This window comes from Microcaecilia unicolor, chromosome 2 (assembly GCF_901765095.1).
Source record: "Microcaecilia unicolor chromosome 2, aMicUni1.1, whole genome shotgun sequence".
NCBI lineage: Eukaryota > Metazoa > Chordata > Amphibia > Gymnophiona > Siphonopidae > Microcaecilia > Microcaecilia unicolor.
This window is the reverse complement of record NC_044032.1, coordinates 58,663,791-58,690,493: the sequence shown is the minus strand read 5'-3', so window position 1 is coordinate 58,690,493 and position 26,703 is coordinate 58,663,791. Positions and strand designations below refer to the sequence as shown.

The 26,703-nt window shown below is 40.8% G+C and overlaps 1 protein-coding gene across 1 annotated transcript in view; it reads left to right on the top strand.

The window, feature by feature from the left end:
* The window catches only part of TCF4 (transcription factor 4), an 816,409-nt gene that overhangs the window by 455,840 nt on the left and 333,866 nt on the right, over positions 1-26,703 (top strand). The window contains exons 8-9 of the mRNA XM_030192973.1: positions 12,839-12,968; positions 13,408-13,457. Coding sequence (XP_030048833.1) covers positions 12,839-12,968; positions 13,408-13,457 — 180 coding nt within the window. The remainder of the gene's footprint in view (positions 1-12,838; positions 12,969-13,407; positions 13,458-26,703) is intronic.

The following is a 26,703-nucleotide window of genomic DNA, read 5'->3' as shown; positions in this document are numbered from 1 at the left end:
TAGTGCTTTCTTCGGCACTGATATTTTTAGCGCCATATAGGGAATCTAGCCCTAAACATCTCATCAGGACATGCCAGGGGTGTAACGTTTCTAGATGCCATAAATGACTGCTTCTTGGAGTTGGCTTCTCCTGGAACTGACAAGGGGGCAGACTATTTGTGACCATGCCTAGGAAAACATAACCAAAGTCGTGGATCCAAAATGTTGAGAATGGCCAATATTTATGTCAGGGGTCCAAATTAAAATTGAGTTGATGAGAAGCTGTACTAGTAAGTGAGGTTAGTGTGTCCTAACATAGGACTTTCCCCACATGCAAAACCCATTCCGAGTGTAGTTTCAAATTTGGCCTTTTTCTATTATACCTTTTTCTTGCCATGTGTTAATATCATTAGTGCGCAGCCAGTGGAAAAAAAAATTAATGTGGGAGCACTTACTGCCTCCTATTTAGGTGGCACTAAGGGCTCCCGTGTTAGTTCAGTGTTATTCAGTTAACGTGTGCTAATATCAGTGCACTAGCTGAATAGAGCTTCGACACCCACTATCCACCAGTGACACACCACCATCCCAAAAAAGAAACAACAGAAAATAATATGCAAATGGCAAAACTAATGCAACATGCTTTACCACATCCTGTAGTAGGCCATTTTTCCCTCGTTAAGCGTGCGTAAGCGCTTAACGCAGTTTAGTAAAAGCACCCCTTAATATTACAAAAATGAACTCATGAAGGCTCATTTTCAAAGCACATAGAGTTACAAAGTTATGTATATTGCTATGTAACTTTGTAAGTCTGTGCTTAGAAAATGAGCACCAAAGTGTTTTTATTAAGTACTTTTGGAGAGGCTGTATCTGGTAGCTTGAGTCATATTTTCCAAGAGAAGGTCACATTTTAGATACATTCCTTATTGGAATGCAAGACCTGCTGCAAAGGGTAACCGTGAGGACACGTGCATCAGTGATTACAATGCTATCCAATTGATCATAGTACTAGGAGGGCAGTATTGATTTAATATTTGGATTGAAAAAGGGAGACTTTGGTAAAATGAGGAAATTAGGGGAAAAAAAACTAAAAGGAGGAACTGACAGGGTCAAAAGTTTGCATGCACATTAAATAAAAACTACTATTTTGGGAAGCCCAGATAAAATATATTTCCATGCATTAAAACAGATTAGAAGAAGAAAAAACAACAACTGTTTGCACGGTTGACTAGTGAGCTTAAAGAGGCAGTTAAAATTGAAAATAATTTTTTTTTAGAAAACGGAGAGCAGACCCAAATGAGGAAAATAGGAATGGGTGCAGTTTGGTAGGGAAAGCGCCTAGCACATGCGCAGAATGGTCTCATGGTAAGTGTCAATGTTCTGCACATGCCCTGAAAAAAATGCAGAAATAGCAGCAACCGCCTCATAGGTGTGCAGGAAGAAACCTCCATTCATATCTCTAGTTGCAGCAGAATGCGTGCACAAGGTACACGTGCAAGACGGATGCACAAGATACTGTACATAAATTTATCAGAGCCCAAGATACACACACTTGTAAGAATAGGTTTTTATTGCAGCAAGTTTTTATAGCAAGAGAAGCCTCGTAAAAGATCCTGCCACGGATGTCATATGCGTGTGTCAAGATAACCTTTTTTTTTTCGTTCCATTACATTTTTCTGTACTGTTCCAGGCGGAACACACACATATAATACATGCACATGAAAAGTGCAGATATTATTAAAAATTTCAAGGAGACCACTCCACTGAGAAGCTGCCCTTTCACATACAACACCACCTCAGACCTGCCAGAAAAATTTGAACGTTACAGGTAGGTGCCCCCTTCTGTGCATTTTTAATATATTAATGAGCTTGTTTTAGTACATTTTCATTGCGGTTTTGGTCACTGCTTCCACGAACAGTAAAAGCAGTGCGGAAAACCTTTCCTCATTAGTTGCACAGTAATGTATGCACATAACCAGGTAAAACTGGTCTAAATGAAACAATAGAAGCCTAGTAAGTGTTGAGCATCAGCCCCTCAGTGACACTTAACTGGACAGTACCACTGAATATCAGCTGTGAATACCACAGCTTTATTTGGTTAGTGCCAAGGCTGTCCATATTTTCTGACCATTGAGGTAGCACTGGTGGAAATATTTGTTGCACTGGGAGTGTGCAATACCCCATGATATGGGTATTACTGTAGCCTACAGTGATAGATTTTTCCAGAGGCCTTGGGGGAAGGGAGGTCCCTGCCAGTGGGCTGGAGTATGAATTTGGAGGCCTGCCTAGGGGAGAGGTTGGCAGAGAAGTTGCAGAGATAAAGTGGTTCCCTGTAGTGAGTGACTGCAGAGTTGGAGTTGGAAAATAACAAGGAGATACATGAGGTCTTTGGTTGCCTGTACCCCCGTCAGGACCCTTGGGAGTATTGAGGAATCCTGGAGTGATAGAAATAAATAAAGGCTAAAATATAGAGAGTTGCCTCTCTTAAGTGGTAACTGAGAAGGAGAAAGAGCTTCAGGTAAATAAGGGGAATCCAGCCTGGAAGCAGGAAACAGAGCAGGTGAAGCCTGTTCAAGGCAGGGGCGTATCTGCGTGGGGCCACAGGGGCCTGGGCCCCCGTAGATTTCGCCCTGGACCCCCCTACCACAGACCCTCTCCACCTCCCCCTCCCGCCCGCCCGCCACCAACCCGTCGCCGATCTTTGCTGGCGGGGGACCCCAAGCCCCCGCCAGCCGAAGTCCTCTCTTCCATGCAGGATGCAAGTTTCAACGCTTCCTGTTCTTCTGAGTCTGAAGTCCTGCACGTACAACGTGCAGAACGTCAGACTCAGAATTTGGAATTCAGTCTGACGTCCTGCGCGTTGTACGTGCAGGACGTCAGACTCAGAAGAACAGGAAGCGTTGAAACTTGCAGCGGCGCAGCCTGCATGGAAGAGAGGACCTCGGCTGGCGGGGGGTTGGGGTCCCCCGCCAGCAAAGGTAAGTGACAGCAGCGGGGGAGGGTGTCATTGGTGGCGAGGGGGGGGTCCGGAAATGGCGGGGGGGGGGATCGGTGGCGCCGGGGGGGGGGCTAAAATGTGCCCCCTCCCTCTGGCTCTGGCCCCCCCTACCGCCCGAGTCCAGATACGCCCCTGGTTCAAGGTAGGGGTGCAGTCCCACGAAGTGCATCGCTTGAAGTAAGGACAGCCTAAAGGGTCTGTCCCTGAAAGAGTCAGATTGGTATCAGGAATAACCAATGAAGGATTGGATGGATGAAGGACAGAAGTCTGTGTATGTACAGCATTGACCTAATTAAAGAGTGAAGGGACATGGCTGAGATTTCTATGGATGATCTTGGATGTGTGATATTTTGCTGAAATTTCAGTAAAGTTGGTTTGCATTGAATAAGAAAACTACTGGAGTACAGAGTAGATTTTAGCGTGAGAGCAAGAACGTTTGCTCTAAGACTGAGAAAATGACGACTCTTGAGTTTCTCTTGAGTTCCCAACACCCCAGATCTCTATTTCAGATCATTAACTCACTCCCAAGCTCAACTGTAGGTGAATTGGGACATGAGTGCGGAATGTGTGTTAGGAGCCACAGGGTCCTGTATTTTCCCTTCCCTATCTGGAGCTGGAGCAGGTCTGCAGTGTGAAGGATTCACCCAAGGATTGACACCTTGTAGTTGACAGCAGTCCTGGTGATTAGCGAAACCTGGTAGGAACCCTTACAGCAAGAAGCAAGGCAGTTCTTTCACTGATGAACTTTGATTTGTACCCAATCACTGGGTTGCACAGAGTGACTCAGTTCTTCAGGCTCAGTGGGATTCAGGTCCTGTACCTGTTTGGACAGAGTGCATGATGCCTTAGTTAAGTCTGTACAATACTCAAGAAGTGAATCATCAAGCAAATCATGACTATGCAGTTCTATTAGGGACCAACCACATCTCCATGAGCTTGCGGAACAGGATATCATGGGGTAAAGTTTTCCAGCTAGTGTACTCTGCACACTCATGAGAGCAAGAGACAAGGCCTTGAATCAGGCCTTGGTTTGTGCACATATTTTGGCCATCTTGTTTTTAATAGTTCCATTTACTCTTTCAATCTTCCCTGCTGACTGGGACTATATATGCCTATTGTATTACTTGGAAAGCAAAGTGAGCACCTGTACCTGAAAAAAAAATCCCATATCTGGGATTCCATATCTATTTGTTTGTCCACAATTTTCAGACTTTACATCATGCATTCATTTTAATAAAAATAAGTTTTTAACATGTGTTAGAACTTTAATGAATACCACCTGACTTAACACATGCTAATTTGAAAGTTGTTTTGTTTTTTTTTGTTACATTTGTACCCCGCGCTTTCCCACTCATGGCAGGCTTAATGTGTATTAAATCAATTTTAAATGCACTCAATGCTTTCAGGCATACTAGTGAATGCACACCTCACAGACACATATTATGAGATTTTTAGGGGGTCAGTGGTGTGGAGCACAGGCAGAAAGCATGCGGAGGTGGGGATTGTACACCCACCCGGTTTGGGCTCAGGCCCACCCAGAATACTATGTGCGGCTACGCTACTGCTGAGAAATAGGGGCATAATCTTTGCTCAAAGCCCACCTCTTCGATGTTGCTTTCGGCACCTAACCTTTATACCTTTCAGGAAATCTAGACTGCCCCTATTTGACTGACTGTACATTTGTCCTTTAGATTGTAAGCTCCTTGAGCAGGGACGGTCCTTCTATGTTAAATTGTACAGCGCTGAGTAACCCTAGTAGCGCTTTAGAAATGTCAAGTAGTAGTAGTAGTAGTAGTAATACTATGTGTGGCTACGCTACTGCTGAGAAATAGGGACATTTTATGAGCCTGACATTTGATTCTAGTACAATATCAAACAACAGAATTTATTTTAGATATCCTTTATATCCTGTTCACAAATCCCTTTTTTCTTCCTCTATCTTGCCTTTTTTTTTTCCTGTGACTTTTCTCACTCTTATATGTATCAAGAAAAGGGCTCCTCCATTATTTGATTGTAAAATTTCCAGCTCTTAAATGCCTGATTGAACCCTCTCAGTACTATTACTCATCTTAAAGTCATCCCTCCTGACATTCGTAACCCTAGTCTTGATATGTTTCAGTTCAGCTCAGAATTTAATATTGAGACATAATACAATGACTATTAGACCCCCAAATTTCCCCTTCCCAGTAGGAAAATCTGGATTTAAGACACGTATTTTTCAGTACTAGCTCAAGGAAAGTTTCATTCATGCACACTAGGTATATCCCGGTTCCTGGAGTGCTTACAGCCTAAGGGGCTGTTTTAGTAAGCTGTTCTATGCTAAGCCCATTTTTTGGTACACCTTAGCATTAGTGTGCGGCCATTTAAAATAATTAATTTGTGAGCCCTTACCCTGCATGTGCTAACTAGTTACTGCTTCCACGCCCACTCTCTACTCCAGACACACACCCTCCAAAATTTAAAAATAAATACCACACGCTTAGCACATGCAAATGCCAAAAGTAATGTAGGACACTTTAACAAGTCCTACATTAGGCCTTTTTTGCTGCATTAGGCTTTTGTTAGCCCCTAATTTTGTACCTGAGGCAATGGTGGGTTAGTTGACTTGTCCACGATGACAAGGAGCAGCAGCGGAAGCCCAGTGCTCTAACTGCTCGCTCCTCCAGTGTCTCCAGTTTCAGATCACCATGATCCCCCCTCTAGTGGATTTTTTTCTATTTGCCTGAGTAAAACTCCTGAGAGAGCACTCAGGACTTGACTCCTAGCTAGCATTGCTGCTGGTAAGTTCAAGTCCACGTCCAGTAGGTTGAAGTTACCTCCAAGCAGGTAACATGGAGGGGCATAATCGAATGTCGCTGGCCAAATAGATTGCCGGCGATCTATGTTGGCGGCTGCGCTACAGCTGGTCGGAACCGTATTATCGAAAAAGATGGCCGGCCATCTCTTTTTTTTCGATAATACGGTTTAGCCCGGCCAAATGCCATGGAGTTCGCCGGGTTTGAGATGGCCGGGTTTGTTTTTCAGCGATAATGGAAAGTTATGTCGGCCATCTCAAACCCAGGCCAAATTCAAGGCATTTGGCCGTGGGAGGAGCCAGCATTTTTAGTGCACTGGCCCCCTTGACATGCCAGGACACCAACCAGCCACCCTAGGGGTCACTGCGCTGGACTTCAGAAAAGCTCCCACGTGCATAGCTCCCTTACTTTGGGAGCTGAGCCCCCCCAACCCCCCCCCCCCCAAACCCACTACCCACAAATGTACTGCACCTACTAAAATTGTTCCAGGGACCTGCATACAGCCTCTAGAACTTATTGCTGCTGTATAACTTTGGCATACCAGTTCACACCTGAAGACTAATCTCTCTGAAAAAGTCCTTTCTTGAAATAGGCACGTTTACTCACAGTTAACTGCAGATCAGAGGTTGTGCCCCACTGACAAAGAGTCCCCTGGTACTAAGATTAGCAGTAGGTCAGAGCTGGCACAGTGGTGTACAATGCCCTCTTTCAGCACCATGCAAGGTAAGAACTACGTTGTCTAACGTGGGTAACACAGGAAAGGTAACTAAAACTGGCTTACAAAAATGGCCACTACCGCATGGACTACAACAGGAAACAAAACAGGGCACACTCTGATCCAGTTAGCAGGGGGGGGAAAGCACCAGGGGAGTAGAGCCCAGTACCCTACACCCACCACAATGCATTGCTAATGTGACTCTGCAGGGCACCTAACAGAAAAGGTGTCACACTCACCGAAGAGCCACATCGCAACCAGGGAAAGGCTGTCGGAGAATACAACACATTCTGCTGTCATGGAGGTGGGTACGGCATTTGAGTCTGGCATATAGGCTGGCAAAAAAGGTTTTTAGTTTTATTTTTTTAGTTTGGAAGGGGATTGGTGACCACTGGGGGAGTATGGGGAGGTCATGCAGTCAAAAATGCCACTTTCGTTTATACTGATTTCGCCGCTTTTAAAAAATCACCGGCCATCTCCCGATTTGTGTCAGAAGATGGCCGGCGATTACTTTCGATTATAAGCTGGATAGTAACATAGTAGATGACGGCAGAAAAAGACCTGCACGGTCCATCCAGTCTGCCTAACAAGATAAACTCATATGTGCTACTTTTTGTGTATACCTTACCTTGATTTGTACCTGTCCTTTTCAGGGCACAGACCGTTTAAGTCTGCCCAGCACTATCCCTGCCTCCCAACACTACTGGACGGTAGTTGGTGATTTCATTTGTTTTTTTCTTGGTATCTTTTGGTATTGGGGTGAGTAGGATATTGCCATTTTCTTTAGGGAAGAGGCCATGTTGAAGCATGTAGTTTAGGTGGGATGTGAGGTCTGCTATGAAGCGGTTAGAGGCGGATTTTATTAGGTAGCTGGGACAGGTATCTAGTTTACAGTGTGTGTTGGTGAACCTTCTAATCGCCTGGGTGACTGTTTCGACGGTGATGAGGGCGAAGTTTGACCATGTCCAATCAGCTGGGTATTCTCCAAAGGTTGGGTCCAATTCATCAAGGAAGTTTTCGATATTGGTGTTGTCCTGAGGTAGTGTGTTGCGTAGGTTTACAATTTTTTTTCATTGAAGTACTTAGCAAGTTCGTCTGCGGATGGGATGTCTGTGTTTGTTGTAGTGACCGAAGTGGTGTCTAGGAGTTTGTTCACGAGTTGGTATAATTTCTTCAAGTCTTTGTAGTCCCTATTTTAGTTTTATAGTATGATCTTTTGGTCTGTCTTATAGTATATTTGTATTTTCTTTGGGTTTGTTTTCTGTTTGACTAAATATGTCTTCCTGTTGACATGCCATTCTGGTAATATGTCTTATTGCATCAGAATCTACCTTTTTCTTCCTGTACTGAAGGTCTGCGTAATACTCTCTTATATGTATAATTTTATATTTTTGGTATTTCATAAAGTAAAGAATATTTTGCCTATTTCTTGTTGGACAGCCTGCGACTTTGGGGACTCAGAAGAGAGAAGTCACCAGAAGTACCACAGCTACCTATGTTATTACATTTACAGAAGAGAGGTGCTATTCAATGTGAAATTCAGAGATAGTAATGCAAGATATAGTAGGAAGAAACATGAAGCTTGAGATAACACAGCTATGTCTAAAACAGAAATAAACCATTTTTTTTTAACTGAAAAGAGAGATCAATGAAAGTCTTTAAAACATTGCTCTTAGAAGTCAGGTATATAGGATAGATAGACAGATATATATGTATATATATATTTTTTTCCTTATATATACAGTAATTGATTTCTACATGTATGCTATACGCTCAAATATTTAGGATAACACATAGAATTCATTAAAATGGAAATTAGTAAAACTATGGAGAAATAGATTATCTAGACACTAAAAAGAACTAGCATTGTAATTAAACAAACAACTTAGCAAATAATACGTTGCTGTAAAGAGTGGTAATTAAGAAGTGATACCTGATATTGCATATGTTGCTCTGAATTTATGGACCTCTGCTGCTGTCAAGCCACAGCTTCGCACACATAACAACAACAACAAAAACAAGTTGTGTTCATTGGTGGAAATAATAATAATCTTCCTTTAATTTTGAAGTTTTGCTTTAATTCCACAATTATTTTCACAGTAGGGGTATCCCCAAAATTGAGCTGCAGCAATAAAAATGGAAGCAAAACTATGCCGGGAGTCAACATTATGGATTTGATTGGCTAAATACCAGGGACAGGTCTGCAGGAGGGGGTAATATTTTTTGGCAGGTTGAAATGTTTCCCAACCCTTGTCAGCTCATTATTGGTAGAGAGAGTCTCTTTCTTACGGATGCTATACTGTAACTTTCCTGGTTATAAAGAATTGGGGCATGAGGGGGAGGGGAAGTGCACAGCATTCAGAGCCTCTGAAACAAGAGTGGGTTGCCTTGGTGACTGCTCTAGTAGGCATTTACCGGGCTATTGATGCCCACTACAACATCCAATTATAGAATGAAAAATCATCATCCTAACTTTCCGTCGCCTTGATGCTAGTTTATAATTACTGATTTTTTTTTTAAAGATGATTGTTAAAATATTTCAACATACACGGAGATACTTAGCCCTTGTCTTTGCATACAGTATTTAGAGTTTATGCCAGTCACTGAAAGTATGATGCCAACCCTTACTTTACTCCATTTTTAGTATGATTTTTGATTTCTGTGGTAATGTCAGTCACAGTCTTTGGAAAATATGTGAAACAATTTGCGACCATCTCAGTTTTCAATAAAACAAATGAAATAATCATTTAGGGGTGCTTTTACTAAGCTGTGCTAGCAGATTTAGTGTGTGCTAATAATAGCAAGCGCTAAATGATAACCCATCCATAGGAATATACCCCCGGATTCTATATAGCATGTCTAGAGATCCGCGCCAAAATCGGCACTGATGGATTCTATAACTATGCGTGTAATTTAACAAGCTCAACAAGCTAATGAGCGCTAGTAACAGCACTTTACAGGCAAAAATGAGCACTAATTGGCACTGATTTGAATTTACGCACACAACTCGCTAAGCGTTTTCTGTAACGAAGTGCGCCGAACTTCTAATGCGCGTAGGCAAAAAGGGGCGGGGAAATGGGCATTTCTCAGGTGTTCTGAAATTTATGCACGTAGTTATAGAATATGGAAGATGTACAGAAAGACCAAACTAAAATCACAGATGTAAAAAAGCCAAATTCATTTATTAAGACCCTACACGTTCCGTGTTTCGGCCAAGGAGGCCTCCTTGGCCGAAACACGGAACGTGTAGGGTCTTAATAAATGAATTTGGCTTTTTTAAATCTGTGATTTTAGTTTGGTCTTTCTGTACATCTTCCGTTCTTGTTGTTTTCTGGTGTTTTTTATGGGAGATTTGGACTCTCTTTGTTTCTGTTATAGAATATGGCCCAGTGTGCTTAAATCTACGCGCCGGGATTTACACCACGCTTATGTTGGTGTAAATGGATGCGCACAGTTTTATTTATTTATTGCATTCGTATCCCACATTTTCCCACCTTTTTGCAGGCTCAATGTGGCTTACATATTGCCGTTAACGGCATTAGCCGATTCCGGTCTGAACAAATACATGGTACGAATGAATACAAGGTGATGTAGTAGATTAGGTACATGTAAGGTAGGTGTAGTTGGGGGAACTTAGAGTGGGGGGTAGGAAGAGTCAGTTAATGTCCTTTACGTTCTTTGGTTGCATTGTGTCGCAGGTGTCCATGTATTTTTATGTTGGGTCGGTGGGGTATGCTCTTTTGAACAGGACCGTTTTTAGTGATTTCCGGAAATTAAGGTGGTCTGGCATAGTTTTTACTGTTTTGGGGAGTACGTTCTATAGTTGTACGCTTAAGTAGGAAAAGCTGGATACATAAGTGGATTTATATTTGAGTCCTTTGTCGCTTGGGTAGTTGAGGTTTAGGTATGATCGTGTAGATTTAGTGGTATTTCTGGTTGGCAGGTCAATAAGGTCTGTCATTTATCCAGGTGCCTCGCCATAAATGATTTTATGAACAGTCACTAAGATATCAACTAAGTTTATTCTACAATCGGCATCTAAATCTAGGCACCAATTATAGAATACTCTTAGCACTGATTTCAGCGCCAAATTTTTTTAGGCATCATATATAGAATCTCCCCCATAATGGCCATCTTATCATTTAGTACATGCTAATTATTAGCATACCCCCAAAAGTGCTGAAATAGGACAAATTAAGGGCCTTTTTTTATCAAGCCACGTTAGCAGCTCCCAGTGCGGTAATGCTGACAAAGTCCATTCACTTTGACTGGGCTCCGTCAGCACGGCCACGCTGGAACCACTAACACGGCTTGATAAAAGAGGCCCTAAGTTGTCCATTGTAATTCTCTTGGTGTGGAACCTAGCATTTCAAATCTGATGATAAACTTTTCTTTGTGCTTTAAGAAAAAAATGTGATTACATATATAAGAGCAATAACTGCTGTGTTTCTTTTTCAAAGTCTTAAAACTTAAGACCAGATCAGCCATGATGTGACAAGATATTCTAAAAATGAGTGCATACAGTATGTCTTTGATTTTCTGACTATTATGTCCAGAAGGATCCTCCACGGTGATCTAATAATAAGTTCTGATATGGTCATAATTCAGACTTATAATTTCCATTTTATTGAATTTGTTTTCTTATTTATTATTAGTATGCTTGCATTTTTTGTTGTTGTTGTTGTTTCTAGTAGTGGAACATATTTGCAACTCATCAGTTGAAAGATAGATGACTATAAACACACATTGGTGTAAAGTTCTGGCCTGGGTTGAAGATATTAGCAATGCATTCTCCTTCTTGGATGTAACTAGGATTTTATCCATTGGAATTTGCACTGTATAATGAAGTCTACAGTGATATGCTCCATGCATTATGTAAAAGTCTGCCACTGCAATCAATAGGGTTGATAAGCCATTAATGTTTTACATGGTACCCTTCCCCCCCCCCCCCCCCCCAACAAAAAAAAAATAAAAAAAAAATTTGAATCTAATTTTTAGAATCTACAGATGCTCTCTGGATGGATTCTAGCAGCGAGTTAATGGAAGAAGGATGTTTTAATTTCTGGTTTCCAAGCTCATGGGTCATATTGGACCAACTGTTTTCAGCAGCAGACATGCCACTTTGTTGAGCTGTTTAGGAATCAAACAGACTGACTTCATTTCAAACAAGGACCCTTTGTTTTAGTTGGTGACTGCCTTGTGAAATTTTTCAGTTCTCAGCGGGTTAACCAGGGAACAGGAGCAGAGTCATAATTGGCCTATTTAGAGTATTTTGCATGTGAATAGTGTGTTAGTGAAGCATTACTAAGTCTGTTGTGAGTGACATGGTGATTAGAATTTAGATTAGGGAAAACACATTCTGTACTTTATCAAGTACAGTAATTAGTTCAGTCGGTAAAAGTTGATTACAAGTAAAGATAAAGTTAGATTTTTGGTATTTAATTTTAAAATTTTCTTTTTAAATGATAAATTTGTTCTTAATATAAATGGCAGTACCTACACCTGCTTTATTACATATCAGAATAATTAAAAGAACAATGTGTTTAATTCAAAGTGTAATCAGGGGATTTGTGTATTATGGGTAAGTTTCATGGTAGTTTATAGAAAATAGAATATTATGATGGAATACTATCTTTCTTTTATGCTAACCTTTTAAGAATTAGTAGCTCTTCTCATTGTTATCCAATGAAATAATCTGTGAAAAGTTGGTTGTAAAGAATTGTGGATGTACATCTTTTTGGTTTAGTGGAGAGCTCATGGCTTGGACAGTCTGAAAGTCATCTGCTGTTGAAGCCATGTAGGCTGCAGTCTGCACCAAATTTTGGTGTCTTAGCTGCTTAAACTGCTTTTACCCTTAAAAAAAAAAAATAAAACATTGTTAAAAGGAATGTTAACTTCTTGTTTTTGGCATTTTCATCCCATGCTTGGATTTTCTGATTGTTGTTAACGTAGTTGCATTTAATAAATACAAGAGTGATACAAGAGAACACTGATCATTTTTGAATATCAGTAAAAACTACATTTTTAAAAAAACTTTAAACAGATTTTGTTTGTTGTGAATTTACTGAACTGCATTTTTAAAACTCTTTGTATTTTTCTTCTTTGTTAATACAAAAATCTGTATTAATATTTTCTAGTTGTATTTGTGTTAGAAAATAAAAGGTTGTAATTTAAATAACACAGCTTACTTCAAAGCAATTTCCCTTCGATTGTAGTTTGCCCTTTAGGTAAATTTATTTTGTCATGTTCTGTTTCATATTCCGGTTGTGCTCTTTTTACGTTTCACAAATGAGTGGATTTTTCTGTTTATTAAATAGTTAATAAATAAATGTACATTTTTTTTTTGTCTTTCAGCAAAGTCTTCTTGGAGGTGACATGGATATGGGCAATCCAGGAGCTCTGTCACCCACAAAACCGGGCTCCCAGTACTATCAGTATTCTAGCAATAACCCCCGGAGGAGGCCGCTTCACAGTAGCTCTATGGGTGAGTTTCTTCCATCCTAAGACTTTTGTTCTAAAGTGAATTCAAAGGCAATACATTTGGTTAAAATAGTTTTTAAGTATCCACAAAGTTTTCAGCTACAAGAACTAGGACCAAGTGTGCTTTGCCTGGCAGACAGTATTGGGAGACAAACCTTCTTGTTTATGTGACTTCTCATTAGAACTTGACTTTGCGCAGGGACCTTTTAAAGTGCACAGAAGCCACATGAAAGGGCTGAAAGCACACAGCGTATCAAACCTTGCTGCCTTTGAATTAAAAGATCACAATTGTCAGTGAAAATGAGAAAGCCTCCTGGTGCTTGTTCGGGTTTGCAAAACTAGTTAAAATCAAAAGGCTAAAAGTACTCGGATGAATAAGAGCATTTGGAGCGATTCATCCAGAACTTATTTTGTGTTTTACACAGACGTTTGTTTTGTTTCAGAAGTACAAGCAAAGAAAGTCAGAAAGGTTCCTCCAGGTTTGCCATCTTCTGTAAGTACTGCTCCATTCCTTTTTCTTGTCTCCGCTGCTGTTTCAGTTGATTGCGATACATGAGAATCTGAAATTTGGCATTCTTCAATCAGTATGACGGGTGACAAGAAGCATTCTATTTTCTATTAATAGAAAGGAGCTGGCACCTGAGTTGCTTGTGAATATCTATATCTGGATATGTCAGTATGTTGTCCTGTTGATCTTCGGCAGAGAGGATTCAGAGGAGAGTTTTGGATAGATGCCTGAAGTCTGGAGAGTCGTACCTGAACAGGGCTTTTGGAGAAAATGAGCATTAGTTTCATCTGCTGGTTAACTTCTTTGTCAGCGCAGCGATGATGTTGCGGATTTGCATGTTGAAAGAGATTTGTGTGGAGGATTTATGGTAAATTTGCATGGGCTGCAGCTTCAGAGTGCAGGCAGAACATCTTCATTTTCTGTGGAGGTGTGTGAATTAGGGCTGTTGTTAAGGTTAGCCGCATCAGTAGCTGTGTGCAGTGCCAGGTGTCAGCCAAAGGAATCCAGCTGTTAGACATGGAATTCTGGGGTATTGTAGCCAGCAGAGGCTTTACAATGACCAGAAATTTATCTGGAATTTGAATGTGGAATTCTTTGCTCCAGCGTTAAGAGGCATTAAACTGGGTGTAATCCCTTTTACAAAAATAAAGACCTATGTGTTTACTTATTATTTTTTTATTTCACCCATATGTGTGAAACAATGAATTAAAAAAAAAAAAAGGAAGCTGGTGTCTCTGTGCAGCTGCGACTGTGTACATCTGCATGATCGATGATGTCCTTACCCTGCTGTGCATTCTATTGGTTTTTTTCTTGCACATCCATGGAAATGTGATTCGTTTTAATACGGGGCTTTAGTCCAGTACTAGGCATATTTCTTCTAATCTCTGTTTTAGGAAATACAGCAACTTAGGAGAAATACATTCAAGGTCTGGTGGGCTCTGCTGAACAGTAAATGGTCCTACTTCAACATGTGTGTGTCTCTCCTGAAAATCTCTCTCTTGGGTTTTACAAGAGGTGTGCGTATGTGCAAGGGAGAGGGCAATGGCTGGAAATCCTGAGGAGCTGCATTAGCCCAGAAAGAGCAATTGAAAAGAGAACTTTCTCTTAAACCTCCTAGTAGCAGGGTCGGACTGTGAAATTCCTGGTCCATTTTCCCCCTAGGATATTATAGGGAGAATTACTGGATAGTGACGCCAGACAGCAATAGGTAAACAAACAGCTGAGGAACTTATAGTGGCCCTAAGAATATAAGAAATCAACTGAAAAAAAAAACTGTTTAGTTATTTATCAGTTGCCTTTTCTTGTTCACTCTTGGGTTCCCTTCTGCCTTTTCTTTTAAAGGAAAAAGGATATTTAGGAGAATTGCTTTAAATACAGAATGATGCTGGGAAATTGATAATAGGATGATGCACTATAAAGTGGGTCATAACTCAATAAGAGCAAAAGAAAACCATTAAAAAAAACCAAATAAAACCAAAACCAAATTGAAAAGCGTTTGCACTCAAGTGAGGTTAATACCTGCGTAACTCATTGCTGTACCTGGGAACCAGTAAGGTTAGTGTAAAAATGCAAAACTGAGCCTTATGGCCTGTTTACAAAGGACCTTTCACCTGCCAGTGTAAAATATGAAGGAATGTAAAGTTTACCAGAAAGTTTGACCTGGCACTAGAGCTGCACAGGTTTTCTTTTAGAGCTGAAAGAGAGGAAATGCAGGGTTTGATTTATGCCATTGTGACATCTTTTCAGTGGTGGAGGATGTCTCTGAAAAGAGATCTCTAGTCCAGTGAAAATGAGAGTCTTTGGGGAAGAAGACATCCCAAGAGCGATATATAGCTATATTTGACACCAATACTCATAAAAAACATTGATGTGTATGTAGAAGATGATTTTATAGTTAAGGAGTCACTTTTTTCCCCTCATCCAAACATGTTTGAAAAAACGGTTGTGAGTGCTTGGCTTTAAACAATTGATTTAATGTAGGTGAAACGTTAGCTCCTAGTAGCTTTTATGAAAACCTAAACTAATACCTCCTACCTGGTTTTACTTTTTTTTTTTTTTAATTCAAATAAGCACAGAAAATGAGTAATGTTAAACATACCTCTCCGTAGTTCGGGATCTGTGGTAAAAGAAAAAGACCTGCGATGAAGCATTGAGTCAGCATCCCATAGTACAAAGGCAGAGCAACATTTTGGGGCATTCCTTTTTCATTGTTCAGAGCAGGGTGAATTTTTTAGTCATTTCAGTCCATGGGGGGTTTTACAAGCTCAGCGTCAGATGATAATTTTCTCGGACATAACAAGGAAGTGAAAAGTTTGTCTCTTGGGATTGCTGCCCACTGGAGGCATCATGCAAGTTGACTTTGTACAAAATTACTATCGTGTTCAAGTATTAATTCCAAGCTCCTCCTAGGAAAAGAACGTTACCATCACACAGAAAAGAAAAAAAGACCAACCACTGAAAGACAGGAGTCGCATTACACTGTAACTTACAGAAGCTGCTCTAGACTTCCTATTGAAAGACAAAATTCACTTTTTATTGGCATTTTCTTGAGCTTGAGTCAAGATTTCTGTTAGGAAGAAAAATGTGTTTTTGCTTTAATTGAGCAGCGATAGCATAGTGGATTTCTAGATGTGTTTACCTAGCCTTCTGGTTTTCAGTAAATATTTGGCTGACAATTTTTTTTTGGACTTAAAAGCATTCTTCCTAAACAAAATTTTATTTTATTTTACATGGAACTACCTCCACAAAAAAAAACAAAACCCTCTTGTCTGTCATCCGTCAGCACCGTCTTGTTGAGTTAGCTACCAGATTGTTTTGGGATGAGAAAGAATGTTTATCAATGCAAGTGATAACATAAAGTGCTCAGTTCATAGGGATTGAACACTTTTAGTGGAGACAAAAATCATCAGTTCTGGATTTTTTTTTTTAATCATCCCGGCAATCTAATTAGACTTTATTCATAAATTGAAAACAGACAACTCATTGTTAAAGAAAATTTTTTAAAATAATGCTTATTCCAAACATGCAGAAGGGGTGACACGGGCTGCACATACTGCAGCCGGACATGTTTATCCACTTCCACCCTAGCTGAGATAACATTTTCTGACCTCATGTGCAACTTTCTTTAAATTCGTCACCTTATTTTCTAACTCCTCTTACTCTCTTACCTATCTATATGCTCCTTCTTTGCTTATACCCTATGCTGTCTGTTAAAATGTTCTATTACATACTGTGCTGACATTGTAAGTAGTATACTATCACGCCATACTGTGTATTGTTATTTGAATATTTTTACTGCTGTAGTTGTGTATTGCTTTCGATTTATTCTTACCGTACATCGTTTTGAGTAAATTCTTTCGAAAAGGCGGTAAATAAATCCTAATAAATAAATAAATAAAATACCTAGAAAAGAACAAATTATGTACTCATGGTCTTCCTATGCAGAAGACTTTGGGGCACTACATAACTGGGAAACATTCTGTTGGTTCAAAAAGAATTACGGGACATGGTGCAAGCTCTGCCTCAAACCACAATATTCGGTTTCTTTAAACATCATGTTCTGCACTTTCAGGGTCATTTTATCCAAGGGCACCTATATGGAGTATCTAAAAAAGGTGCCTCTTGGCACCCACAGCCAACCCCACAGTGCCCAAACTACGCTTCTGGGAACAGTTACACACAGTGCACCTAGAGCTCTGAATAATCTTTTCAACATGCAGACCTATACATGTGCATTTGTTCATGCAATATTAGAAATGCTGTTTTCCACATTTAAAACGTGCTTTGCAAGTAGAAAAAGCTTTATAAAATGCCTCCCCTACATGCATAAACTTCCATGAATGAAATAGAGAAAAAGCTATTTTGGAAAACAAGGAAATGCCCATATAGTTAGCCGTTCCACTCTGTAACTTTGCGTCACTGGTGCTGCTGATCTGGGGCAGCTGGGTTTTAAGTTCAGGGGTTTCAGAGTAAGCCAATGTATAGCAAGCAGTGCCTTGAAGATTTGGTGAGCGGGTTTATGGGGTTCTCTTGTTTATTTATTTTTTCCCTTTGTGATAATGTGCTGGCAGCCAGGGTATCTTCCAACAAATAAAAATAATCCAAAAACGATGTGCAAAGAAATGCAGAGGCTGTTTGCACCAAATTATCTTTTCTTTCACAATTTAAATCACTGTTTTCCCAAACAAAAATTAAACAGAAAATGATCACCAGGGTTATCTGAAAGTAGTGCTGTCTATCCTAATTCAGTTTAGCCCTTTCTTAAATGTTGTAACTTTCCAGATGCAAAGTTGTCTATTTGTTTATTAGGATTTATTTACCACCTTTTTGAAGAAATTCACTCAAGGCGGTGTACATCAAGAATAAGTCAAACATAGGCAGTGGATAATTATAGTAGTAAATGTTTTCAGATAACCATGGGCCCTGTTTACTAAGCAGTGCTGTAGTTGTGCTAGCGTTTTTAGTGCACGCTACAAATTAGCATCAGTAGCATGTATTCCTATGGGTGTCTCTAGAATTAGCGCATGCTAATTTTTAGTGTGCGCTAAAACGCTAGCGCACCTTAGTAAACAGGGCCCAATGCAAGGTACGTCAACACAATGTGCAATAAAATATTTTGGGGTCCTTTTACTAAGCTGCGGGAAAAAGGGCCCTGCACTGGTGGCGAGAGCCATTTTTCCCGCTCACCAGGGCCCTTTATCCCGCAGGCAGTAAAACCCCCAAAAAAATGACCACTCCCCACCATGCGGCAGGGAGCCCTTACCACCAACCCACTGAGGTGGCGATAAGGGCTCCGGAGCTAACACATCGGTAACTGGGTAGTGAGCGGTGATAGCCAATTACCGTCGGGTTACTGCCATGCTAGCCATTTCCGGGGGTTTTCTTTTTCCCCTGGAAATGGCACGCACTCGGGGCGGGACTACCGCCGGCAGCCGCTTTTGGCTGTTGGTAGTCCCGAAAGAGCTGCTCTCTAAAATTGCCCTTTTAATAGCATAGGGTGTAAGCAAAGATGGAACATATAGATAGATAAGACAGATTAACAGGAGTAAGAAAATAACATATGCTGTTTGGACACAAGGAAATCTCTAATGCACCTGAATGTAACTCTCCCTGAGCTGCCAGTGAACAGTTGTGAGCTAAATCCAAATAAATGATGATAACAGTAATAACTTTTAGCAAGATGGCTTAGCTGGTGTGTCGCCTTCTTGGTGTTAAAAATAGCCAGGCAAATATTGCATTCTCAATCATACCTGGCTGTGTTATCCTGTGCCACATGACTTTGCTCCCAACTCCCGTACTGTGTGCTAGCAGGTTGTGGCTCTGATTATGTAGCATGGGAAGTGGGAAAATGGTGGTTAAATCATATCTCACAAAAGGAGAACTGTATATGAACTCCTTGTGGCTCCTTTGATTATGGTTATAAAAATGTACCAATTTTTGTATTTGGTAAAAGGGCGTATTTGCCATTACAGGCTTATTTTTGAAATCCGTACATTATGCCTGCTCTCTTTGACTCTGCCATGGGAGATGTTCACACAGTGTCTTCTTACTGCCCTAACAATTTACCCAGCGTGGTATGAGCACATTCACACTGGACAAATAGTTCAAAAACATCACCCCCACTTGCTAAAACAAACAGAACATCTCCAGAGAGACAGAAAAAGAAAGACTGTCAATCTCCTTGCATACAATACACAGAGACGAAGGTATTATGTTTCTTCTCCTTTAAAAACATAGACAGTGATATAATTAATTAGTAGAAAGTCACATAAATTTAAAGTTGTGGGAACATTTCTGGCCAGTTACCGTTGCAGCTATAAATTAACAGAAGCTAAATATTGATGTGTCTTCTTTGCAGATGAGGGTACACCTGTGACCATCAGTATATACAATCATGACTTTGTACACGGGGAGGCAGTTTTTTTTAAGTAAATTCCATGAGCAAAAAGTGTTATTTCCATGTAAATCAGCTGACTGAAAGTTTCTCTCCCTTAACGTGGCTACATGTATGTATGTTTTTCCCCAATGCACATTTGTGTAGCTGTACTCTGTAGGAATGTGCACAGGACACAAACATTTTTAGTTCATTTTTGCTTCTTTGGGTGGGGGGGGGTCACATTTTTAGGTGTTTTTTTCTGTTTTATTTTCTACACATTTATTTTAATAAATATTTGTAAGTACATGTTAAAACTTTTAAACATGTACTAACAGCGTACACTGTGGGCCCTGTTTACTAAGCCATACTGCAGGCACGCTAAGAAGCGCATGCTAAAACTTAGCACGCACTAATGCTAGAGACCCCCATATATTGCCAATGAGTTTCTCTTGCATTAGCGCACGCTAAAAAGGTTGCGCTACTACAGCACGGCTTAGTAAACAGGGCTCTACATGTTTTAAGGTACAGTAACACATCGAATGTGTGCTAACAAATGCATCACCCTGTATTTGTTCACACCGGAGCCTGCAAAGGCCTCTCCGGTACTATGTAAGCCACATTGAGCCTACAAAAAGGTGGGAAAATGTAGAATACAAATGTAATAAATAAAAGCATTCCTAGGAGCATTTTTAGGTTGAAGAATGAATAGTATGCACATAGACTGCATTTTCAAGTCCTCAGATATGCTTTTCAAGCAAAATTCTACCCACACAATAGGCAGACCCACAACTGAGGACCTAGTCTTTGAACACTGCTGTGAGCTGCCTTTGTTTTCATGCAGGCAGTTTGAACTTCCTCTCAGATCTATCCAGAGTTAATGGGATGATTCATGTGGTAGTTTCCTGACAGTAATTGAAATCACTTAGGCCCCCATGCTCAAAAGTAAAGACAGGCACTAGAGGCCATTAGCACATGCTAGCGCTTGCGTTCACTTGCGCAGAATGTTCAGAGGCCTGGAGTGCGGGCACAAACGAGCACGCAGATGAACCAGGCAAGTAGCATGCCAGTGTGGTCAAGCTCGTGTTAATGATGTCATCTTATATTCCTCCCTAATGCTCAGAAAAGAGCGCCTGAAACAAAACTGCCTTACCGCTGCGCAAAATAATACCAGGTCGGAGCAGGCATTAGGGTGTTTTGGAAGAGAGGATTTCTCATGATTCTCATGCTTCTTTCTGCAAAATCTGCTAGTTTTGATTACTTTTGGAAAGGGGAAAGGGAATGGGACTTGGTATATCGCCTTTCTATGGTTTTTGCAACTACGTTCGTTCAAAGCAGTTTACATAGCATATACAGGTACTTATTTGTACCTGGGGCAATGAATGGTTAAGTGACTTGCCCAGAGTCACAAGGAGCTGTAAACAGAAGGAAGCCCATGCAAGCCCTTAAGTCTGGTGGTGAGAAACACCAGACCCAAGCGAAAGCACACATTGGCGTCTGTTTCCTGCGTCTAAATTTAAAATATCCATGCTAAAACAAATTTTTAAATGTCCAAAGCGAAAACCCACATTGGTGTCTGTTTCGTGCATCTGAATGTATGCGTATGAGCTAAAAAAAAATTAAAAATACATATATTTAGGTCTCACAAAACATATGCCAATGTGTGCTTCATGTTCAGGTTTTACCGGATGCATGTGCACAGGAGCTGAGCTTATGCCAAGCACAATCCTCCAACGTGGAGTGGAAAGGTTAGACGTGAAGTGTCTGTTTACTCTTTCCAAAAATACTAGGACTAGGGGGCATTCAATGAAGCTACAAAGTAGTAAATTTAAAACGAATTGGAGAAAATGTTTCTTCACTCAACGTGTAATTAAACTCTGGAATTCGTTGCCAAAGAATGTGATAAAGGCAGTTAGTTTAGCGGGGTTTTAAAAAAGGTCTGGACGGCTTCCTAAAGGAAAAGTCCATAGACCATTATTAAAATGGACTTGGGGAAAATCCACTGCTTATTTCTGGGATAAGCAGCATAAAATATTTTGTACTATTTTGTACTATTTTGGGATCTTGCCAGGTACTTGTGACCTGGATTGTCCACTCTTGGAAACAGGATGCTGGGCTTGATAGTCCTTTGGTCTGTCCCAGTATGGCAACACTTATGTACTTATGTAACACGAAAGCACAATCCTCCCGCTGAACTCCCTAATGCTCAATGCTATGACCTTGCCTATATTTGCATCTCATTAGTGTTACGCATTAGGGCATTATTCTTCTGTGCTGTTCCGGTGGTATTTTTATGGCGCTATTCAGAACAGCACTGGAGTTTTGACCCTTAGGGCCCTTTTACTAAAAGGACATTAAGCCTTAACAAGTGCTTAACATTGGAATGCCCTCCCGTGGGAGGTGGTGGAGAGGAAAACGGTAACGGAATTCAAACATGCGTGGGATAAACATAAAGGAATCCTGTTCAGAAGGAAAGGATCCTCAGGAGCTTAACTGAGATTAGATAGCAGAGCCGGTAGTGAGAGGCGGAGCTGGAGGTTGGGAGGCGGGGATAGTGTGGGGCAGACTTATACGGTCTGTGCCAGAGCCAGTGGTGGGAGGCGGGGCTGGAGGTTGGGAGGCGGGGATAGTGCTGGGCAGACTTACATGGTCTGTGCCAGAGCCGGTGGTTGGGAGGCGGGGCTAGTGCTGGGCAGACTTATAAGGTCTGTGCCCTGAAGAGCACAGGTACAAATCAAAGTAGGGTATACACAAAAGTAGCACACATGAGTTGTCTTGTTGGGCAGACTGGATGGACCGTGCAGGTCTTTTTCTGCCGTCATCTACTATGTTACTATGTTACTATGCGAGAAAACACATCCTGGAAAACACAATAAAGGATTTTGCGATAATATCCCCTTTTCAGCTTGTTAACCACATGTTATTTATTTTCATTAAATATTGTTTGTTCAGGGGGATCACAAAAGGGGGCATAGCCATGGTCGAGGCAAGAGCATTCCTGAAAATTACACTATTGTTACAGAATATGCACGATCCACACCTAAATAAGACATGTGGCCATTTACACCAAGTTTTAGTTGGTGTAAATTGCTGCACCTACATTTTAAGTTATGGGAACAGCCGCTACGCATAATCTATAAACCACACCTAATGTTAGGCGTGATTTCTAGAATAGCGCTAAGCGAGGTATTTTCAGCACTGATTTTTTTTTTCAGCGTCATATTTAGAATCAGGCCCTAACTGGCCCTAATCAGGCCCTAAGTCTGCATTTGCAAGTCCTGCACACTAATGGAAAGATAAGTGTGGGATCTGCAAAAAAATTAAAGAAAAAGCCCTAAATACTGCTGTATTGAATCTATGCTTAGTGCACAGGAAAGTTCAACGTTAAAATGTGCTAAGCCCAGATTTCATTGCCCTTTAGTAAAAGGGCCCTTTATTTTCTTAGGATAGGTAATAATACATATTAGGTTAATTTTTCACTTTATATCATAACATATTAATGAATTGCATCCCTACCATGAAGATTATTCTTTGTCTTTCCTCATCTTTTTCTATGCCTCTAAAAGTTCTTACTGGTCTATAGTTTTATTATATGCTCTCAAAATATTTTGCTTTGAATTCTCCTTTTTTTCTTGATAAAGCTGCCTGACTCATTAACCAAAAAACTCCATTATAATTGTAGTTGAGAGCCAGAGATGAAAATTGTTTGCATTTCTGATAAAACCAATGGGATAAGGTTTTTTTTTTTCCTAGTCTGCCTCAGTACAGCAAAACTGTTGGGCACCTGTTCACCCTCCCTTTTTTAATGAATATTAAAATACAACAAAATCAATATATAATTAGCATTCGAAATGCACAATTTTTCAAGTCTTATTTTTTGATTTCTCTTCTTGTTTAATTTAGGTATAAAATGCTGAATTTCCAGTTATACATAGTTTGTAGCTGGTGGAATATTGTTCGCGGATATCTTTCTTTTCCTATTTGCTTTGTGTGTGTGTTTTTTTTTTTTGTTTGGTTGGTTGGTTAGTTGGTTTTCTGGGTTTTTGTGTTTGGTTTTTTTTTTTGGTTGCACATATACTCCCTCTGCAGGAAAATGATGGTAGTGTACAAGAAACTAATCTATATTTCATGGACTTTCGCTTCTGACCCAGCACTCAGAAAGAATATTCAGACACTTTTTTGAACTTGCAATCTGTGAGAAATCGCTGCCTTATTCTTGTGGGGGTATGTAGGGAGGGTGGAAAGGTCTGGCACTGTTTTACCCTCCCTGAAAGAAAAAGTGTTTAGGTCACTGCAAACATAAAAGAATTTCATTTTCATTCCAGCATTGATAATGATTTAAGCATGTTGATGGTTTGATGAGTTTGTAACAGATAGCAGGAGTGCTGAGACAGATGATGAGAGGTAAATTCAAAGAAAAATGAAACAAAAGTTAGTGCCAAGCTTTTCCTCAGCTGTGTTTTGTTACTTCACTGTTAGCTTTTTTTTTTTTGGTCTGTGTTTTATTTAGTAGATTCTTCCAGTATGAATGTTTCAACTGTGGCAGGATTTTTGAAGGAGGTAGGGGGAAGTAGAACGCTGAAGTTTGATAAAATTTGCAGTTATTACAGCTTAACATGGAAATTTACTGTGCAATAGCTGCAAATTTTACACAGCAACCAATGGATGCGAGACCAGCATTTTCATATGTAGGTCCCAGATTAAAGTGCCAAGAAGCGCACAGTACCTGGTTGCAATGTAGGCAGAAGCTCTTAGCGCCTTCTATTTGGAAGGTAGAAAGTCATGTGAGGCAGTTACCCCCAGATTCTGTATAATGTGACTGAAATTGCACATGCAAATCTGGTTGTATTTTGGATTTGTGTGTGTAATTTAATTAATTAGAGGCCCTTTTACAACAAAGTGGCCTGCAGTAATGTGGACACTTGTATTGGACACGCGCTAGGGCATTTGTACAGTGCATCTGGAAAAAAAGGGTTTTGGGGGGCCGGGAAATGGTCATGCGACAAAATGAAAACCATTGCACATCTATTTATGGCCTGAGTCGTTACCGCCACCCGTTGGCTTAGTGGTAAGGGCTCACGCATTACCCACACGGTAACCATCCAGTGCACGCCAACTTCCGATTACCGCCAGGAATGCCACCACGGTAGAAAGTAGAAAATTATTTTCCATCGTGTGTTTTTGGCGCGTTTCAAACTTGGAATTACCACCAGGCGCACGCACTATCTGGGCGGTAATGCTGTTTTGATTCATGTTGCATGCACGTAGGCCCTTTTGTGCTTTTGTAAAAGTGTCCCTTAATAAGCCAGTCAGTGCCTATAATTTAACAAGCAATTGTTGACACTAATTGGCATTAATTAGTATTTACACACAGAACTTGCTAAGCATATTCTGTAAATTGGTGCATGTAAATTCTAATGCATACTGCCAAAAAGGGGGCATGGCCATGGGCATGGAATGGGCAGGCTGTGGATATTCCAAAAATCTATGTGCAGGGTTATAGAATACACCTGCTCCTCGTCTAACTTAGGAGTCCTTTTACCAAGCTGCGGGAAAAAGGGCCCTGCACTAGCGGTGGGGGCCATTTTCCCCACACGCTAGGGCCCTTTTTACCACAATGGGTAAAAAACCCCCAGACAAACATGGCCATGTGGTAAAAGAACTCTTACCGCCTAGACATGTAGAGGGGAGCCTTTACTGCCACTCATTGAGGTGGTGATAATGGCTCTCACTGTAACCCGGCAGTAACCGGACAGCGCATGGCGATGCCGATTACTGCTGGGTTACCACCGTTCAAGCCATTTTGGTGGTTTTCTTTTTCCCCCAGAAATGGCACACTCTTGGGGTGGGACTGCCGCTGGCAGCCACATTTGGCCAGCGTTAGTCCCGATTTAGCGTTCGATAAGCCAGCGTTGGGTTTACCGACGCTTTGTAAAAAAAATCCCCTTAGATGCCAGTATTTACACCAAGTTTTACTTGGTGTAAATGGATGTGCCTAGAGTTAGGCATAGGTATGGCCGTTAGGCATATTCTATAAACAACGCCTAAATCTAGGAACAGTTTATAGAATACGCCTAGGTGAAAATATTTTTGGTGCTGATTTTTCAGACGCCGTATATAGAATCTAGTCCATAGTGAGCGGTAAGTGCTGCTTGCTATCTGGCTAACATTTCCACACTCCTTCTCTGCCCGTGCCATACTCCCAACATGAAAAGCACTTGATGTGTGGGTTACTGTGCGGTAACTGCTATGCTACCGCAAAACCACTTAACTCAGTTGTGCAATAGCAGTTACCACACGGTAACCCGAACGTTAAGTGTTTAACGCATTTTAGTTAAAAGACTTCTAAGTTTACTTATGAAGGTGACTTTTCCCTCTACTCTGCCTTCCACTCTTCCTACCCAGCTTTTCTTATTCTAGAGAGACCCATGGGACTACATATAGGACAACTACTTCCTTACAAACATACCATTGCTGCTTCTCCTTGGTCAATGGTCATCTTCCCACCCATCCCTGGACTAGAACACATCACCTCCGTGGTGCACCCCAATCTTCATAGCCCTGATAGATCCTCTGAGCCACAGCATACAGTTCTGTAGCACCCGGTCCCTGTAATTCCATAGAGATCCTTTTACTAAGCTGCATTAGCTGTTAATGCATAGTTTAGTGTTCTGAAACAGCTAACACAAGGACGCATTTACCTGCCTTTGTGGTAAAACCTCTACAAGTCGTGTGTTAATAGAGTTTTTGATTAGGAGGCATAACTGGGTGGAGAATATAGTAACATAGTAATGCAGTAGATGACAGCAGATAAAGTCCCATATTGTCCATCCAGTCTGCTCAACAAGATAAGACTCATAGTATAAGGTATGGTTTGATATTACATACAGTGGTGGAAATAAGTATTTGATCCCTTGCTGATTTTGTAAGTTTGCCCACTGACAAAGACATGAGCAGCCCATAATTGAAGGGTAGGTTATTGGTAACAGTGAGAGATAGCACATCACAAATTAAATCCGGAAAATCACATTGTGGAAAGTATATGAATTTATTTGCATTCTGCAGAGGGAAATAAGTATTTGATCCCCCACCAACCAGTAAGAGATCTGGCCCCTACAGACCAGGTAGATGCTCCAAATCAACTCGTTACCTGCATGACAGACAGCTGTCGGCAATGGTCACCTGTATGAAAGACACCTGTCTACAGACTCAGTGAATCAGTCAGACTCTAACCTCTACAAAATGGCCAAGAGCAAGGAGCTGTCTAAGGATGTCAGGGACAAGATCATACACCTGCACAAGGCTGGAATGGGCTACAAAACCATCAGTAAGACGCTGGGCGAGAAGGAGACAACTGTT